The sequence below is a fragment of the Centrocercus urophasianus genome, unplaced genomic scaffold (assembly GCF_019232065.1).
Source record: "Centrocercus urophasianus isolate 14NV4802_14NV808 unplaced genomic scaffold, USGS_Curo_1.0 seq_13, whole genome shotgun sequence".
In the NCBI taxonomy this organism is placed as follows: Eukaryota; Metazoa; Chordata; class Aves; order Galliformes; family Phasianidae; genus Centrocercus; species Centrocercus urophasianus.
The window spans coordinates 31,522,778-31,542,673 of NW_024884475.1; the positions used below are offsets into that span (position 1 = coordinate 31,522,778).

General features: G+C 41.1%; 1 protein-coding gene across 1 annotated transcript in view; it reads left to right on the forward strand.

Annotated features, from left to right (window-relative positions):
* UNC5C (unc-5 netrin receptor C) overlaps nt 1–19,896 on the forward strand; it is a 231,651-nt gene that overhangs the window by 174,488 nt on the left and 37,267 nt on the right. The window contains exons 4-6 of the mRNA XM_042812571.1: nt 6,950–7,053; nt 17,709–17,889; nt 19,388–19,555. Of these exons, the coding sequence (XP_042668505.1) occupies nt 6,950–7,053; nt 17,709–17,889; nt 19,388–19,555 (453 nt within the window). The remainder of the gene's footprint in view (nt 1–6,949; nt 7,054–17,708; nt 17,890–19,387; nt 19,556–19,896) is intronic.

The following is a 19,896-nucleotide window of genomic DNA, read 5'->3' on the forward strand; positions in this document are numbered from 1 at the left end:
TTGTTTTTTTAAGTTACTTCCATGGACAGAGGGAGAATTTGAAGTGCCTTTTTCTTTGGCTGAAAAACATCAAGCCCAGTATAGTTTTAATGTGAATTTTATGTAACAAGACAGATGTCATTGAACAGTTGAGACCTAACAGAGACAATTCCTATTAAAAGGATGAATGAGGCCTGAATGAGCAAGACTAGAATTAAACCCACCAGAAAATGCATCTGATAAAGACTAAACAATAGCCACAGGATTTGACCTAATTTTTAGATCAGATAATAATGGGCTGGATAAGACAAATTGCTTTGAGCCCGTGTGCAGAAAGCAGCCTCTCTTTTCATTTCCTCCAGTTCTGTGGTGTAGCCTCACTGACTTCGTGATGTTAACCCAGCCTGTCCTTGAGAAAATATGAGAATGTGAGCTGTGTGAGCTGCTGTCAAGTTTTCAGTTTGTTGAGATTAAGAAAATATCAGCTTTCATTGTAATCTCAGTTGAATAATCTTTTTTAGTATAAGTATAAGAAACTGATTAGTCTCTCCTTTTTGGTTACTTTTTACCTTAAATTGGAAAGGAAGAGAAAGGAAAGAAAGAGATGAAAGAAAGAGTCATTTTTCATTTTAAAAAGCCCTGATGTAGTAAGGAACTGCACTTGTTAATCTTTTGTATAATTTCGTATTTGTTTCCTATGTGCTAATCTATAAGCCTTTTTCTCCCCAGACATTTTTTCAAGGGAATGTAACTAATAGATGCATGTCAGATGCTGTATACTGATAAGATAAATGCAGTATCAAAAAATAGACTGGTTTACCTGACGGTTTATCTCCACTTACAAGGGTATGCAGTCATAAAAGTAACAGATATGAAAGAAATCACGGATTCATTACTGACACTCTGTTATCTCATCTCTTAGTATTGGGGCTGCAGTGCCTTTCTTCTTCCTGCCTTCACACACGTAATCCAGGCAGTGCTGTGAGGACACATGCCTATAGCCACCAAAGCATTTGTGCCACCAAAGCACCTTGCAGTGGGTATAAAGTTTGGTGGAGAAAGAGGTAAGAAGGATAACACTTGGCAGTTTTAATAGGAAGGCATGTCCAGGATGTATGCTACTAAAAGCAAGAAAAAAGAACATTTTTTGCTCTTTGATAAGTGTATATAAGAGTTAACAGAGATACGACCTTAATTTCTTCCTTGTGCACCATTTCAGTTGCTCCTAATCAGTATCTGCTGCTTAAAGTTAATAAGGGGATTACTGCATGGCATGATGTGGAGCTGACATTGCTGAAGAGACACAGCAGATCACAGGAAGGGCAGCATGGAGTTAACCCAGCATTTAACACACTTGATACTCCTCTTTCTCTCTTCATAGGCATGTTTGTGTGCTTCTTCCCAGATTAATAGGCACAACCAGCTCTCAAACTTCAGCATGCAATTGCAGCAGTAATAAATACACATAAATAAGCAGTACAAAATGCAATAAATACAAATCCCATTGTTTTATAGTAAGGACTTACAGCTTTATAAATTAATATGGACATTCACTTCACTGTTAACATTGCTTTAAACGAAAAAGAAATACCTTTAATGAATCTACATGGATTTAATCCCCTGGTAGGAACCTTGAGAATGTCCTGCCTATGTTGACATGCTCAAGAAATAATCATCTTTCAGTAGAGTCTGTTTAGTGCCTGATGGTGAGACAGAGATGCAATCGGAAGTTAACAAAATTTTGTGTATGTTTTGGTAGTGAGAAGATAGCTCTGTGAGTCAGAGTAGCGCATCAGAAGGGCAACAACAAAAAAAAATCATGTTTATATAAATTGTTTGCTGTTTTACTGTTTCAGTGTGCTATAAATTCAATTCTACATACAAATTGCAATGTGCACCTGGCGTTTCTAATGCCTATCTTCAATGCATTTAGTTAATCTGCCATCTAGAGCCTGTTGATGCTAAGTCATTTCAATTTTACATTTAAATTTATTTGAAAAATGATATTTAGATCCCATCCTTAATCAACAAATGAAATAATGAAAAGAATGAAAAGTGTGTAAGTTAGTTTGCAGGTTAAGCTTACAAAGAAAAACAAGAAATATCTAGCTATCAAGTAAACATATGAGAGGAGGGGAATGGTGTGATCAATGCATGCTGGAAACCCATCTGCTCAGTGAATTCTTTATGAAGTGGGCTTGCTTGTATTTTTTACAGTTGTACCAATACCAAATGTCTTGTATGGGCCTTTTACTACCAACTTAGCCCACATGAAAGCTGTTGTTGCGAAAGAGAGCTCTATCCCACCAGCACCTGGCTAAGCTAGCTTAGAGTTGAAGATGGTTCTTTGGAGCCATGCAGAGGGCGAGAGAGTCTCCAAGGAATTGCCAAGGGTAAGCTTTATCCTCATCTGTCTCAAAATGTTATCAGCAGAATGAGGGTAGGACAAATGTACACGTTTCATTTGCTCAGGCTGTAAAGACACAATAAATACAAGAAAAGCATCTTCCAGGTGGTAGACCAGAGGCAAGGGTTGCTCATCGCTTTGTTCAGTATCTCAAGTCAGGTTGCACCCTGTGTCTTTAAGGTCTACCAAGGGCAGAAATCCATCTTTCCCTGACAGTAATGCTGCATTGTTCAGTTCATTTGTGGCTTACATCTAATTCCTGGCTGACAAGTGTCCGTTTTTCATTCTCATTCATTAGTTACCCTTACATTAGCACCGCCTTTAAGGCATCTGGTCTGCCTCTTCTCACGTTTCTCAGAAATGATAAAAGATACCTTTAAAGTATTACCCACCCACCTGTCACAGCAAAAAACAGAGCAACAGTAAGGATATAAAATAGATTTGATTAAAAAGAAGACTAGGGCCATTCTTTGCTCTTTCTTAGAAGATGACAGCTACTAAAGGAAGTGAGGAAATACTGTGAGTTTATATAGAAGCTATTACCTTTAGTCGGTGAAAATGCAACCTTTGAGTGTTCTCTAAGCTAAAAATGCATTGAACTTAAAGCGAATTTAACAGTGCATAAAAATTAAGCTCTAATGCTCACCTCCCCAAAAAGCATAGAAATTCAGGAATAAAGCTAACAATATGGTGTACACTGAGTTTTGATTTCCCATTACACTATTTCAGTTTTATGCTTGTGGAAATTCTCTCATTTCAATGCAGTTCTGAATGCAGCCATCTGTCCTTAACAGATAGGCTTGTGCAGAAGTATTTCAGGAGTCTTGGAGGAAAGTCTCATCTTAACTATGCTGTAAATGTGCTGCAATATATGCCACAGGAGCCCCCTCTGAATTTACTAAGACTCTATATTAGTAAAGAAAGTAGCTTGGCTCAAGGTGGTGGGCCAGAATCTTAATTCTCCTCCATGGTTTCTTTTTATGAAGACATCCTTGAAGGGGTGTGAGAGGCAGGGGAAATGCCTGCTGGTGTTGTGTTGACCCCTACGCCTGGTGGCAGTGTGACACACGTGAAGAAGCCACCGGCAGAATGAGAGGGACCTCTCAGCATCACTTCCCAGCAAAGCTTGATCTGCTCTGAAGAGATGAGCTGTGGCAGCAGTACTACCTGTATAATGGAGAGAGTATTACTAACTCAGTCAGGGATTATTCAGCATTACTAAAATAATAATGGAGAGAAAGTGCAGCTGCCTTCCTTGTGTGTCTCTCCGTATTGAGAGTGAGGGTAGAGAAGGCTCTCTCAACATCACGTTTACAGGGCTGCTGCCGACCAAAAGCTTTAATAATTCACACTGTCTCTCACAAAGAGGTCCTGACTTAGAATAGATCAAGTGTTTTATTGTTTTGTTTGTTTTTTTTTTCAGGCATATTTTCTGAAGATTTTGAAAACTTGTTTTAAAAAATTGGATGTATTTATTTGTCTTTTTCCATTCTATGAGAAAATGTATTCCTTCTGCTTGCAAGCAGTTGTAACATACATGACACTTCAGAAAAACAACAAATGTCTTTGAGAAAGCTTTGTTTGGAAATGATCCAAAGTTCTTTAGTACATGAGCACACTCACCCACTCCTGGTCGGCAGTGTGAAGTTGTCATGAGGACTGTAAACACTAGATAGAAAAGGAAGCTGCAGATTGAAGAATTAGAAGGAAATCTTTGTTATCTGCAAAAAAAGTCATTCTGCAAGAGCCATGAAAAATAGGAGTCAGTGAAAAATGCAGTGATAATCCAATAGAGAGTTTCACAGCGGGTGAGGAAATTGTTCTCTTAAACCTTCCGCTTCTTTGTAATTTAGAGCTCACCTTATTACCATGATTGTCTTTTGCAATCAGTGAACCATATGCCTGGTGAGGTAGAAGCTGCCCTGCACAATTGCTGCCTGTAGCTGTTTGTAGGTGGCACAGCTGCAGCAAGAGGTGGTAGGTAGTTCTGCATGGGTTAAGCTGTAAACACGTGGGAGGGAGCCAAAAGAATAGAGTATAAAAGCTTCCAGTCATGTAAATACACAAATATGTGCTTTTTCTTATTTATTTATTTATTTATTTTCAAATGAGTATCATTTACTTAATAGTATCTAATGGCTCCTTAGAGAACATTACTGTCTATTATATCAAGGCACCTACTTAATGTATTTTTACTTTGTGACTCATTGACCTGCTGCAATCCAGTGGCACCAACAAGCAGGGTGGGAGGGGAGCTGTTAGGGGCCCTTCCCACAGGATTCACTGCACCTCCCATATCCACCCTGGAGAACTTCACAGAGAAAACAAGCCCTGCACACTCAGCACTTCCAGCTGTTGATAATAAAGAAGGTAAAGTGGGTGGGTTTTTTTTTTTACTGTTATTACACATTTCTAGACTTAATGCTGTTTACTTCTGTGTGCACTAAAACAGGATTTTTAGAGGGGAGCGTTTTGTGAGTGAGGTGATTGCTGTGCAAGCATAAGGCTGCCGAGAACTTCTGAGCTCTACAAATGTTTTTGGGAATGCAGGGGTGACAATAAATCAGTGTTCCAAGGAAAAGCCTCGGGTTCTTGTCTGTCTAACCTGGTTCTACTGTATCCTCCCCACCATATTGGAACACCTGAATGCTATTATTCATGCACAATGTATTAGTATTATATGCTTCCCTTACCAGCACTGTAACTTTCTTATTTATCCTCAGCTGTGATATTTGAGCACATCTGTTATAATTTTCCTACCATGCACATATGTATACATGTATATATACATGTACATTAAATGCATTAAGGCACTTCTTTCTTCCTCTTTGAAGAAGAGAGAATTCCTTTGGATATATCTGTGGAATTAGCAGTGATCGATTTTAAAGGTGACCCAGACGGGTCTTGAATATCTACACAGAAGGAGACTCCACAACCTTTCTGGGCAACCTGTTCCAGTTCTCCATCACCCTTATTATAAAGTTCTTCCATATTAGTATGGAACTTCCTGTATCCAAGTTTTTGGCCATTACTCCTAGCCCTATCAGTACACACCACCAAGAGGAGCCTGGCCTCATCTGTTTACCTCCCATCTCCCTTCAGATATTTATAAACTTTTTTCAGACCCCCTCTCAGTCTTCTTTCTCCCCCCAAAAAAAATTACTCAAATTGAGTTGTACAGCCAGTATGCCGCCTGAGTAGCCTGTCAGAGGGTGGGCTGGAGCGGTGTTGCTGGGGCTGGCAGCACAGTGGGAGCTCCACAGGCATCATGGACAGCACTGCTCTTGCTGGTTGTCTTGCTTTGGTCACTGTCACATGGGGTAGCCTTGCTGGGCTGGAGTAACTCCAGAGTAGTAAGGATAACAACACACACAACCATGTGAAGGTTGACATGTTGTCTGACAAAATTACCAATTCTGGATGAAAAATAGCACTTTGGATGGTCTATTTGTAAGGTGGTTCACTTCAGTGATAAGTTTTCTAGAACAGCCGCAAGTTATAGCTTCAAAATATTTGGCTTTTAAATTGATCCCATATGGTTTATTTCTAGTATGACACAATTATTTGCACAACCTTGCCATGAACTGGCATAGGGAACTTGTTTGACTTCAGAGCAAAAATTTTAAAATCCCTTTTTTTGAAAGGTCGTTTTTCAAAGATAGATCAGCTCTCTGACATGGCTTTCAGCATGGCCCTGTGTATACGTGCAGCAGGAGCCAACAGCAGGTAGAAATGTCCCCAGCTGCCACTGGGACTGAATGCCCACTTCTCCAAAGCCCCATCCTCCCTGATACAACACAGAGAATGACAGTGCATGATGGAAATACAGGCATAGTAGTAAGAAGAGAATTTCTCAAGTCCTTTTTAACACCAGTGCAAATATGTTACAGAAGTGTACAAAAGCCAAAGTGTGCATCTGCCCAGTACAATGAACAGTTCCATGCTTAGGAGACACATTTGATGTCCCTCTGCCTTTCAGGTTTCTGTGGTGCTGTGCACAGATCCATATGTCGTTTGACTCCACATTACGACTGTTGTTATCTAGTACTACAAGAATAGTGAGATAGTAAAGACAGATGAGCTAAATTTGTAAAATTAATGTTTAAAAATGACAGTACAAACACTTTAAAGCAGGAGTTTAGGAAACTCAGCTTATGTATTTTAGTTTTACAGGCTTGTATAATTTCCTTTACCTTTCTTTAGTATTTCTCAGAATCTCTTTGCAAACATAAATTATCCAAAGAAGGAATTTCTTTCTCCTTGAGTTCCATGTCTGGGCATGACCTTTCACAGTGAAGCCTTGGTTCCTGGCTGGTTCATGTGTACTACCACAATATAAATAATAAATCTGCTATGAAACCCTTGACCACTTCATGCTTGAATGAAGTGAAAACATGCCTCGGTCTTTATTAAGTGCTCTACTTTCTAGGGAGCAGATATTCTATTTTCTGTGCGTAAAAAGATTTTTCTCTTATTGGGTTGTACGGCAATGAAACATGAAATAAGCGAGCAGTTATTAATACTACTAATTTATTAACACTATTAATTCTTCTCTCTCCCCAGATCTCAGGAAGACTTTTGAGCAGGAGCCCCTGGGGAAAGAAGTATCCCTGGAGCAAGAGGTCCTGCTCCAGTGCCGTCCTCCTGAAGGCATTCCGGTAGCTGAGGTGAGCAGCAGTGGTGCTTTGCCCCCAGCAGCTGGTACTTGGATAACTCAGGCCTGATCTGTGGCTAATGGAGCAGGGAATAAGGGCTTAGCATGATGAATGGGTGGCAATGGAGAGCTGGCTGCCTGCTGCTGGTAGATAAGATTGATCTGGAGCTGATTAATGACTTTGGAGGCAATTACGATGTCTTGCTGGGCAGAGCTACAGGTGGTGTGGTTTCACTTTTTTTTTTTTCCTTTCAAATATCCTAGTTATTTCTGACATCCAAGCAACATATAAGTGGTGGGGTGTTCTGATACCAGCCTGTTATCCTTCCCTTCCCTTTTAAAGAAAATGCTATTTCAGTTTTTGAGAGAAGCACCTTCCCAGCTCACCAAGACATTTTAATTCCATCATGCATTTGTGCACACACTTGAGTATGCACCAGCGTAGCTGGCTGGGTGCACAAGGATGTACTCTGGTTCAGGTGAAGCAGCACATACTGGCAAGTAGGGGATGCATCTGCATAAGAATTCATCTTCATGGGCTCACCTGTTTTGGGTGGGTTTTTTTGTTTTTTTTTTTTTTGTTTTTTTTGCTGACATTTAAATGTTAGAGAGTGGGTAGCCTTCCACCCACTTGGCAGGAGAAAACTTTCTCTTCATCAAAATCTGTGCCCACCAGCCACAGCAGGTATCCCTGCCTACATGCAGCTGTGGCTTCAGCCAAAAATGGCTTCAGACTCTTTGCTCACAGCAGGGGGTCCCTAAGTCACAGGGTGGCTCTGAAATCCTAAGTCTGCTGTTGATGTTCAGTGAAAAATTCATATTGTTAAATGAGGGTAATTCCCCTATCTGAATTCTCTTCAGTCTCCCTCTGCCATACAGAGAGGGTACTACTGCCAGTTTGCATTAAGATAAGCTGTCATGGCTAAGTAGCAAAGTGGTTGTTCCTCAGCACTGATAACTAATTTCTCAGGAGACCAAGCTTAAAATGTTACCTCCTTATCTTATGCAAGGTTTAATCAGGTTTAATTATTTTTTGTAGATGTCCACAAACATCTGAGGGAACAATTAGCATAGGTTTCTCCTGTTTCCTTTTTCCCTAGGTTGTTTTCTGTCTCCTTTACAATACCCAAAATTGTACACAGCATTTAGGTCTGCTGAACCCGCTTAGTCAGTTGGCTTTCCCCAAGAATGTTTTAGCGAATTTATAATACATTTTTTTCCATTTCTGATGCATCTTTACATCAAATCAATATGCTGTCATGCCTTGATGAGTATTTGAAATAGGATAGGTTGTTCTGGAGGTGCAGATACTACCAGAGAACTTCATTAACTGAAACTGAGACTGGTCATGACGAATGGTTTATTTGAGCATGATGTTACAAGCACCTCTGAAATTTCAGCAATCAGCCCAGTTATTTCCATGGAAAGGTCTGTAAAGCCCCAGTCAGGTGTCCAGGCCTGAATTTAACATGACATGTGGAAGGGAAGCTCTCTCTGCTCTTATAAACATTCTGCATCAGCCATTAGCACTTGTAATTGCTGTTCTTAGGTCAAATTATACCTGTCCTCCTTCCACTAAGCTGCTGTAAAGGCAAAAAAAAAAAAAAAAAAAGACAAACAACAAAGGTGCCTCGGTAGCCTTTTCTGCTTCCTAATACAAGGAACTGAGCTCTGAAAAGGTCCTCTGCAAGTTGTTCTCATAATAATTGTGCTTATTTCTGCCTACTTGTACCCTGACACACTCCGTTAGTAGCAGAGACTCATGACTCTGCTTGGCTCCGTGTCTTATTTGTACCATGGTCAGGGCAGATACCAATTAACACTTGGCAGCCTCAGAATCATATACTCCCCATCTGACATTGAAAAGAACTGCTCTTGATGTATTTTTTTCTCTCTTCTGACTCTTGAAGTCAGGAGGAGATCAAACACCCAGATTGGACAGCCGCCTAATACAGATTCTTTGTAGATTCTTTCCAACACTATTAAAAGTACAAAGACCTGAACACTAATGAATATGAATACCTTAATGTGACACTTTATTACAGCCACTCCGTGAAGCTGGTAAGATAAATTTTAAAAAATACCAAGATGAAAGGTAACTTGGTAGGTTGAAGGATTACATGATTATTTTAATTTAGAGATGAATTAATTCTATGTTTATGACTTCCTGTATTTGTTCAGAGGATTTTCTGATAGGATGGTACAGGTAACTGTGAAAGCACTTGGGAGAAGGCAGGCAGCAAACCAAGGCTTTTTGTACACTGAGTGGTTTAATTTCAAGTACAGTAGGTAACACCATTGCTGTAGTATTAGCAAGTTTGCAGTATTTCCAAATGCTTTGGTGAGCATGTACCTTGGACTCTCCCCACTCTGGGCACTGTGTTCTGGTTTTGTTTTTTTGTTTGTTTTTTCAACTTCCTCCCTTTTAAAGTGGTCACTGATTTTAGCAACGAAACGGGAAGAAAGGCTTACACTGTGAAACTGTATGAAATACTCATTCACTGAGACATCAGGCTGGAATCCAGAGTCTGCAAGTCTTCCACTTGATTTTTCTCTTTTTTCTTTTAATTGTCCCTTAATTTTGTTTTTCTGTTAAGTAGTGGGAATAAGCATGTTTAGGGATAAATACTTTTCTCTTTTTTGTAGCTAGGGTATTTAGTCTTGTAATTCTTGGCATATTTAATTGCAATTAACTGCATTGATCTCTTGCAGATCAAAGCAGGAGCAGATATTATTATTACTGAAAAGCTGAACCATGTAGCAGCATTCAGCTGTTCCACAGGGCAAGAAGGACAAAGGTCAAGATGGGCAGCAAAGCTTTTAAAGCAGCACTTACCAGCCCCTCAGCCCCTGCTAGGACATGACGAGCATTAGAGTAGACTCAGATCACAGCTACTGAAATGAAACCTCAAGATCCACTTAGAAGAAAAAGAAGGCTTGTTAAAATACGCCAGTCTCATGGCCTGAGGTCAAATCAAAGAAAAGGTTGAATCAAAGCACATCTTGCTTGTTCACTTGGGACAAAGAAACAGAAGGTTTGCTTGGTCACTAGGAAAATCAGATCAGCTGCTCTGTGTCCATATACCTTTGTCCAGCATCTGTGCCACTGCACCACAGCATGTAACTCCCATCCTAGCATTATAGCCAGTACCAAGGTGAACCAACTTACAGGCTCTGAAACACCTGAGGAAATGTTTTGCCTTTTCCTATATGTGGCCCAGATGAGCAGGCACAGATACACTGAGGATTCCACATAGAGCTGGAGAGTAAAGGGGCAAATTCACATGTTCCTACCATTGGTATTAAACAAAAAAAAAAAAAAAAAAAAAAAAAAAAAAATTAATGAATAAAAATGAAAACAAAAAAAAAGCCTGCCCCACCTCTATGCTTACTTGACCTATGCTTTGCACTTTGGGAAGGAATGGGGCAAGACAGTGAGATAATGAGATAAACAGTCTGACCTGCTTATCATCAGAAGCTGCTGCTCAGCATTGCTGGACTTCAGGCAACTCCAGCTTCCTGATCTCATTCCAAATAACTATTTCTGCTTCACTCTGTTTTGTGCATACATTTTTTCAAGCTTAATTTGAAGTCAATAAGGATCCCATTCTGTTGCATCCCAACACTAATGGCAGAACTATTAGCAATTAATTCCCTAGGTCATTTAATATGTTCTTTTGAAAAATGCCAGCATCATACTGCCCATGATAAAATATAATCCAAGACAGAGTCACATCCAATTAGGTCAATGAAATAGGATATAGATCAAAGCATCAATGAGATGTAAGATTGGTTAATATGCCATAAGCTGCTAGATGAACTTTTGCATAGAAATATGTGATTTGCTGCACCTTCAACAGGGGGATAATTGCTTCTTTAATTATAATTGAAATGTTTCACACAGGAGTTTAGCTGGAGACCAGGGTGCAGTGTATAGTTTAATGACTCAGCTGAGTTTAGAACATGACGTGGTATTCATGTCTTCAATTAGGAATTAGGGCAAGGACCAAAATGTCCCTCTGTAAAAAGGCAGAACAAGGTCTTTTACCAAGTCAAGATGACTATGGCACATAATTCATTCCAGTCCTGTTGCACGGGCAGAAACAGCTGGAAGCTAGGGATTTCACCAAGTAGGCAGCATCAGGTAGCTGCTCTGTCTAGTTGGTTATTGATACAACTGCTGTTTTGGTTTGTTTGTTTGTTGTTTTTTTTGTTTGTTTGTTTCATGAGAACTGCTCATGCTTTGCTGCAGTTATCCCTTAATTTGAAGTTCATGTGTATGCATTTCCATGGAGCTGAGCATCATGGAGGCAGTGTTTTATACTCCCAGACAGAAAGTGAGCTTTAAGACAAGGGAGAGAAGCAGTTTGTGGGCACAAATACTGATCAGCTGGGAAATGGCACTATCCTTTGCAGTGCCTTGCATCATGTAGCAGACTTATTTACCCAGAACTTCAAGGTGGGCAAGAGGCTCGTGTCTATGGGTCATTGTTGAAGATACAGCAGCCTGATACCCAGTTCTCACTTTGCCTGCAGGGAGGAGCAGGGAGGTGAATAAAGCTCTTTGGTACAAATGAACCCTACTTTCTCACTGCTGCTCCAAGGACTGTCCATTCATTTTGCCCTAGAGAGCCATTGGATAAGGTCTATCAGTGCAGAACTGTCCTTCAAATGTACAGGATAAACCCTCCCATAACAGTCACTGTGTGGTCCTGTACATTTCCACTCCTTCTTCACCCAAATCTATTGGTGGATAGCACTCTTCTGAGAAGCAAGAGTTAACTTACAGCCTCTTCCTTGAGAATAGGCTTGCATGTTGGTCTTGTGCTACCCTAGGAAATTCGCTGACTATGAGGTTGTATATTTCTTTGTTTATATTTACCTTAGATACATATTTGGGAGATATACAATGTAGGAGACAGTTTTTAGCAACATTTTTTGTGAGGCAGATGACCATCACAAAAAATTCTGAATTCTCCCCTTAGAGAAGATAGCTCACATCCTGGAGAGACTATTCTGCACACCTACAAGGTGCACAAGTCCTACTTTGAGTCCAACAGATTTTAGCTCCTTACAGACTTCATGTGCAAGTGCTACCCCTGACAGGAGTTTGTGGAGCTTGAGCTCTCCTCAGCATTCACAGTCACCCAGCAATAACATTTGCCTAGGTCAGTTCTTGTGGCAGTAGCTTCTTCTAACTTAGTGTTCACATTAAGCATGAAGAGTGTTAATGCCTCCGTATTTAAACCACAGACTTCACATAAATCACCTGTTTAAAGCTGTTTCCAAACTTTGGGAATTGTGGACCCAGGCTGTACATGTGGCATTAGAAATACCAACCAACATATCTGAGCTGTGAGTCATCTGTCCCTAAACTCTCTTTGCAGCAGGAAACAGAGCACAGCATCTCCTGGATGTCACAGGGTGGCCACCACCATCATTTCCAGTTAATGATGCCATGATCTTTATTTGAATTTGCAGGTCTGCGAAAGAAAGTTTTCCACCTGCAATTACTTGAACCATGAAGCCCACTACGGCCTTGGAAGTTTCCTTGTTGAGGCTTCGCTTCCCCATTGTGAAGCTGTAATAGGGCCAGAGACATCCAGCAGCTGTACATACACTCTGTATAGATTTTAGCGTTCAAGCAGCAAGCTAGATATATGTGCAATTAAGGAAGCGTTTCCACAGCAGGAACACAAATTCCCTTTATTGGCAGTAGAAGCAAAGAACAACTGAATAAAATGTCACTGCAGTTTGCATTTGCTGTCTCATTCTCAATGTGTGTTCCGCAGTCTCTCATGACTGTGATCTCAGCCTCTTTGGAAAGAAATTTTTTTAACCTTAAACCAACTAGCATGCAAAGGACAGACAGCATCCTCCTGTTGCTGGGATGAAAGCATACATCTGAGAGCAAGTCCAAAAATCAAGAAACATTCTTCAAAGAGGCACTCAGATTTCAATATACCTGAAATAGCTGTTGGCTCAATAGCCTGTATGAAAACTGCTAGTTTCCTCTGTCTCACTTGGGCAGCTTGCATTGTGTCCAAATCAGTGGTTAGCTTCACAAATGTTTTATTGGTCCTGTGACATATAAAGAACATAACCTGGAACACTGTTGTGGCTGGGAGATGAGATTGAATGTGATCCTGCTGTTTAGCAAGCCATGGGAAAGGCAGGTTCACAATCACCTTTCGTTCTGGGTTCCTCAGTCATCTTTTATTGAGGCAACTCTCTCACTACTCCCAGCTGCTTGCAGCTTGTTTGTTCTGTCTTTTTACCTATGCCTAGAGGGGCAGAAGATGTATTGCTGGCATTGGCAGGTGCTCTGAAGGCTGTTGCAGGGTAGTGAAGGATCTAGGGCCTGCACCCTGCTGGATTTTCTTGAGATCGCTAGAGGAACAACCCGAGGAGTCCACATCTCTTTTGCATTCTGTATTTCTCTTAGAGCAGCTGTGCTTCTGCTCTACCGGCTTCTAAAAAAGTCACGCATACAAAAGTGTGCCAAGAGATTTAAGTATCTGATAATGTTAGTAGCTTGGCATGGCTAAATTTGTGTCAGCAATTAGCTTCCGTAATAGGTTATCCAGCATATGTAATCGCTTGTGTGATTTACATCCTCTGTGCTCATTTAGCCTGCACAGGAGCCTGGCCAGGCTTTGCATGCTGTTGAATCTGCCTAAACTGTGTTATTTCAGGTTGCTAAAGCATCCTGCAGTGGGACAGGGCTACCCTTAGCCCCCAGGTACCACCATCCTGGTGGCTGCAGGCTTCCTGCTCTCACCAATGGTTTTGCTTCTTACGTCAAACGGCATGTGGCAGGTTCCCTCTGTTAATTAGAACAAATGTGCCAATTATGTTAATGTATCTCCCGATACCAATCAGTGAATAATTAGAGTCAACACATCTGTCTCTCACCAGGGAGCAGGATGGCAGCACAGACACTACAAAGTACACTGCTCTGAATTACAGCCACACTGGGTTGTGCGTCCTCGGCTGCTCACAGGGACAGTTGGGTCTTATGGCAGGTTGGGAGGTACCTTCTGAGCAACTGCAGGGACTGTGAGCTCATCCACTGTGCTCACTCGTCTGCTTACAGACATCTAAAGTAAAATTACCTGAGCTGGGAAACTGGAAATAGAGATAAGAATTTCATTCTGGCTTTGTTCTGGAGGGCTGATGTTTATGAAAGCTGGGTAAGTGTTGTTATTTTCCATAGCTGGCATGTCCAGGAGAGAACGCTTATCCTTCATGGCAGTGTTGTGGTTGATTAAATGTTTGCTGTTATGATGAAAGAAAACTTATGTTCAGGCTTGTTCTATACCATTGCACAGCTATCCATGCATTTATGCGTAATAGTTAGAGAGATATGTCTGGTTTAATTGAGTAGACAGATCTAGATCATAGAATCATAGAATGGTTAGGGTTGGAAGGGACCTTTAAGATCATCTAGTTCCAGCCCCCCTGCTAGAGGCAGGGACGCCTCCCACTAGACCAGGTTGCCCAAAGTCTCATCCAGACTGACCTTGAAAGCTTCCAGGGAAAGGGCATCCACGACCTCATTTGGGCAATCTGTTCCAGTGTCTCACCATCCTCATGGTAAAAAATTTCTTCCTAATATCTAGTCTAAATCTACCCTTTTCCGTTTTAAAACCGTTTCCCCTCATCTTGCTGCTACATGCCCTTATAAAAGTCCCTTCCCAGCTTTCCTGTAGGCCCCCAGGTACTGGAGATATCTGTTAAAGAATCTTTGTGACTGTAGCCAGCAAATGCATACTCTGAATATGTAGGAATAGCAAGCATCTCCTCCAGAAATGTCTTCTCTGGAGAAGACATTGAAAAACAAAGTCACAAGGGTTTGGTTTAGCCTGACCCTGAAGACGGACATCTTGTGGATCTCAGAATGCCCATGGGCATCCCACTTCACCTCTGCCTGCCCACCTGGTAGAGCTCAGGTCTGTGGCACAAAGTGGGAGGACTACAGTCTGGGGAATAACATGGCGTCACAAGAGAGTGTTGCTTTTAATTTCAGTAATAACAGTTTGCATACTTATCATTCGCAAATCACAGTCTCATCCACTTTGCTCTCTTTTGTGTTTGACACCCGATCAGTTTATATCTACATGAAAACAGCCCTGCTCTCCTTAGATCTGCTTACCTCGCAACTCAAACCTGCCTCTTGGCAGGAGTGCTGAGCACTGCAGCCAGTGGGTGAGGAGTAGCTTCAGAAAAAAAAATAGGCTGTTAGCAACTGAAAATATATACTAACAGAATTCTTATTTACATGTTGTGATGTGCTTTAATTACTTAACTTTTGTACAAGGACTGAAGGAGAAAACACAAGAGCTAATTAATGCAGGATCAGCGTGCTCTTTTCTGTGTTGCTTTTTATACTAATGGCTAAAATGTGGAAGGAGGAAGCATCCCTTCTCTTGTCTCAGATGTTTTCTCTTCAGCTTCTCCCTTCAGATTTTGTGATACTTTGCTATGTGAACAGACTCATTATTACATCATTAAAACCCAGATATCAACACAAGAATGAGTTGGATTATGTTCAAGAAGTACCTAGTAAAAGAGATGAGATTTAGACATGCACACACAGTACCAATGTACTGGCAAAGCAGATTTTTCAGAAGAAAAAATAAATCCTGTGGTTCTGCAAGCTTAATGTTTTATTGTTAGCAAATTCTGTAAGCCATTAGGTGAAGAGGATCTTTTTCCCAGCTGATTTGACAAAGCGCTAGAGGCAGTATACTGAATTATGTAGAGCCTCTTTTTTTTCCTGATATTGGCAACTCTTATTTTCATATCCTCTTCAGTTTTCTTGCAGGGATGAAAGGGAATTTAATGCTCATAGCTTTAATTTTGTCTAATCAGCTGAGACTCAAGCTGAATATGCATGTGTGTGCTTTTGTGAAGAGAGAGAGAGTGTTGCAGAGTGCTGGTATTTATTGAGTACAGAGCTCTTGGTGAAGAGGGCTGGTGCATGTACTTACATGGCTATAAAAGCAAAATTGTTGACTGAGCCTCAGACCATGATACAAGCGTATTCCTGTCCTCACTGATGTCCCTATTTTCTCAATGTGCAGATCACAGGAAAAGTAGTGGTGGGTCTGAAGGTGGTGGGGTACACAACTCTGGCACTATGTGTAGCATCTTTTAGAGTCCTAACACTCCATTCCAGAAATAGAGTAGGATTGAAAAAACAGAAATATGCTTGATTTGTGTGAGAGATGGGGGTTAAGTAGCAACCTTCTGCAGGAGAAGAGGTGAGCAGCTGGCTGGTTTTTCAGTCTGGGTTGCATGCAGACTTGACCTGCATGTGGGGAAGCAGCCAGAGATTGTCACTGACTGAACAAGAGTCTGTCCATCTTGATTATACTTGATGGCCACTGGGATTCAGGAAAAGAACAATTTCAATCATCCTGGCAAGCAAAACCAGGTTATGACCAAGAGTTTGTGTTTTAAAAACGTGAACACTGCAGTGATAGAAACACAGTTTTCAAAGATTTATGTCTTTTTATTTCTCACCCATTCCTATCAATTTCTGCAGGACTTTTAGCATCACTTGTTTTGGGATGGTTTCAGAATATGTGGCTGTCGAGCAGTGCATCAAAGTGGAGTCTGAGAGAGCAGGCCTTGGCAGATAGCACCTCTTGGGCCCAGCAGGCTGATTGTGTTTATATTTTTCTTCCTTTCATTAACTCTGGGCACAAGCTGAAATGATCCAGAGACACGAAGGCCCTGCTTTGATCCATTCAGGTCCCCAGTCCCTTCCTTCAGAGCACACTCAGTTCAAAGGAAAACAAGCTACTAGTTTTTCAGCCAAATTATATAAGGGTGGCTCACAGCAGTCAGCTGGGATATAATAGGGTGTTTCTTTGGAAAGGCAATAAAAAGAACATTGTCTGGATTAAAAATCACGTATAAAAATATTTTTTCTGTGTAACCAAGGAAATTACGCTTTATTAAAATGAAATACAGTTTACATAAAGAAAAGGGAAATCTAAGCACCGATGTACTCTTTTTGAGCTTCTATTTCCTTGGTAACTGCCTCTGTTTCGTTTAACCCTTACTACAGCAGAACAATAACAGACATGTATGCGTGAGTGCATGTATACTAGATAATTTTGGCCTGTTTGCAATCTATCTTTTATGTGGCCTTGCTGTATTACAACTTGTGCAGATACATATAAGGTTACTGCACTATTAGATGAGATGTACAAAGAATGGGTGAGAGACTTGGGCTGTTTTAGGTTTCCGGTGTAAGGGAATGTTCTGCATGTAGATAAAGACCTTAGTTATCCTATTCCATATCTCATTCCTCCTGCTCTGAAAGCACACATAGCAGCTGGCTGACTCTGAAAACGCATTAATATTTTGAAGGCAAGCCATTCAGTGAGAGTAATGGTGGGAGATAGTGAGCCTGAAGAAAAAGGTAGATGTCGACATTACTCTTCCGTTCTCCTGCCATGGTGCTGCCTTCCAGCTGGCAGTGTGCACCAGGTGAGTCCTTTGTACTGTAACATAGTTACAGTTAACTGTAACATAACCATACATACTGTAACATAACTCTCTCAGAGATAGGCAAGACCATGGCAGATTTTGAGCCCACTATGGTGTGACCAGTGCTGATTCAGTTTTTCCCCTCCTGCCCTTTGATTCCCTCAGGTGGAGTGGCTGAAGAATGAAGAGGTGATTGATCCTGTGGAAGACCGAAATTTTTACATCACCATTGATCACAATCTGATCATCAAGCAAGCCCGGCTTTCTGACACAGCCAACTACACTTGTGTTGCCAAAAACATTGTGGCCAAAAGGAAAAGCACTACAGCAACCGTGATCGTCTATGGTAAGTGATGCCTTTTCCTGCTGCACAGGGGTGAAAGATCAGCAGGGAGGCTTCTAGAGATGTAACATGCCTGTTTGCAACTCTTACTGCTGCTAGCAACCAAATAGCTACATGGAGGCTTCCTTCAGCATCACACCTTGCTTTCTACCCTTACATTTCATTCTCTCACTGATGCTTTTCAGACATAAGAGTGAAACTACAATGAAATCTGTGCTTCCATGTACTGGTAAGAGTGTCTGATCAACAGAATCACCCATCTACTTATCCCTCTTCTAATCAACATATTTTTTATGCCTATTACCAAAGCATACTCTGATGTCAAATTCCCAAAGCACTCTATGGCTTCAATTCATAGGAGCACAACCTGGCTTACAAATAAATATAAGGGGAGTAGAAAGTATTGAATAGCATTATTCTACACAACACTCCTGATCTGATATTGAGGTTGGCCTTCCTTTGGCCAGCCCAGTATTTCTACTGCAGTCTCTTCTAGCCTGTCCTGTTCTTCCCCACAGCCTGAGTCTCTGCCCCTGTAAGCCATCGCTACAATGCTTCCCAAGCTGGGGTATCCTGCAGAACAAAACCTGATCTGACAGCACGCCAGCTGACTATCCTGGTGTTCCTTACAATCAGCTTAATTATAGGATAGACAAGTGGGAAGAAACCCCTATGATTACCCCTAATATTCATTTCATATTCAGTCTAGCAGTTAGATTTAATTGTAAGCAGTTGCTTCCCTGAAGTTACAATGAGGGCCTTTTAGATCAGATTTTATAGAAAAACAGCTGAATTGAGTTGATTAGCAGTGTTTCTGATATTGAGAGATGGACCTTGCAAAAGCACTGTGTTTTGTAACTGTGGTGAATGCAAAAGCATAGACATATAGGCATGCTTGAACACCTCCTCATTTATATACAGTGGTTTTTTTTGAACAGTGAAGTCAAGAATGTATGTAGAGGAGCAGCCACTTGTGTGGGGTTTTGATATTAGATCCTCTTAAGGGTTGTGTTATACCACAGATATTTGGGAGCTGGGGAGTTTAAACAGTTGGTATGTTATCCATACCCTGATGATGCCATTAATACATAGAGTGGCACAGTTCCCTCTCTGTCCACATCATTCTTCTGTCTAAACCAGAAGCTGAGGCAGGTGGAAAAGAGTGGGCATAAACATCTTCCCAAGGATAAATATCTTCCCAAAGTCCAAAATAAAAAATAGTGTAAGCTCACTGAACAGCTTAAATATTTGTCATGGAGGTGCTAGGTCATTCATACACACCAGCTGTTTCTACACTGGGGTGAGTGGAGTTGCCCTGACACCCCAAAATCAGCTTCTGGAAAAGAAAGAGAGAGAAATCATCACTTCCAACTCTTCCTGTTGAAAACATGAGAATATCTCAGTGTTTGTAGATGATGGATAAATCCAAGAAAGAGGTGCAATGGAAGTTATTTCCAGGATAGCTTTCGTGCAGTGTCACACTCTTCCTCTTGCTTTCCAGTGAATGGAGGCTGGTCTACCTGGACTGAGTGGTCAGTGTGCAACAGCCGCTGTGGGAGAGGCTTCCAGAAGCGCACAAGGACTTGCACTAACCCTGCCCCACTCAATGGGGGGGCCTTCTGTGAGGGGCAAAATGTTCAGAAAATAGCTTGCACCACCCTGTGTCCAGGTACGGTATGAACAGCATATAGCTCTCAATGCATGCTTTTTTTTCTGGCACCAGTCATTTCAGGAGAAGGCCGCTAGTCACAGAAGCTTCATTCTCTTTATTAATAAATCCAGCATTTCAGTGAATGAATAGGAAATTGTGTTATGTAAGTAGAAAAAATAGTGCATACATTACATCAAGCAGCAAGAGATTTGGTCCCACTTTTGTACATAGCTTGCGACCTTGTCTCAACCTTACTAATTCAGGGGATTTGGAGAATGCTCAGAGCTTCAAACAGTGGGAGATAAAGTCTGAAAGCTCTGGAAGAGGACAGGAATTTGAGTCCACAAAGTGACTGTGAT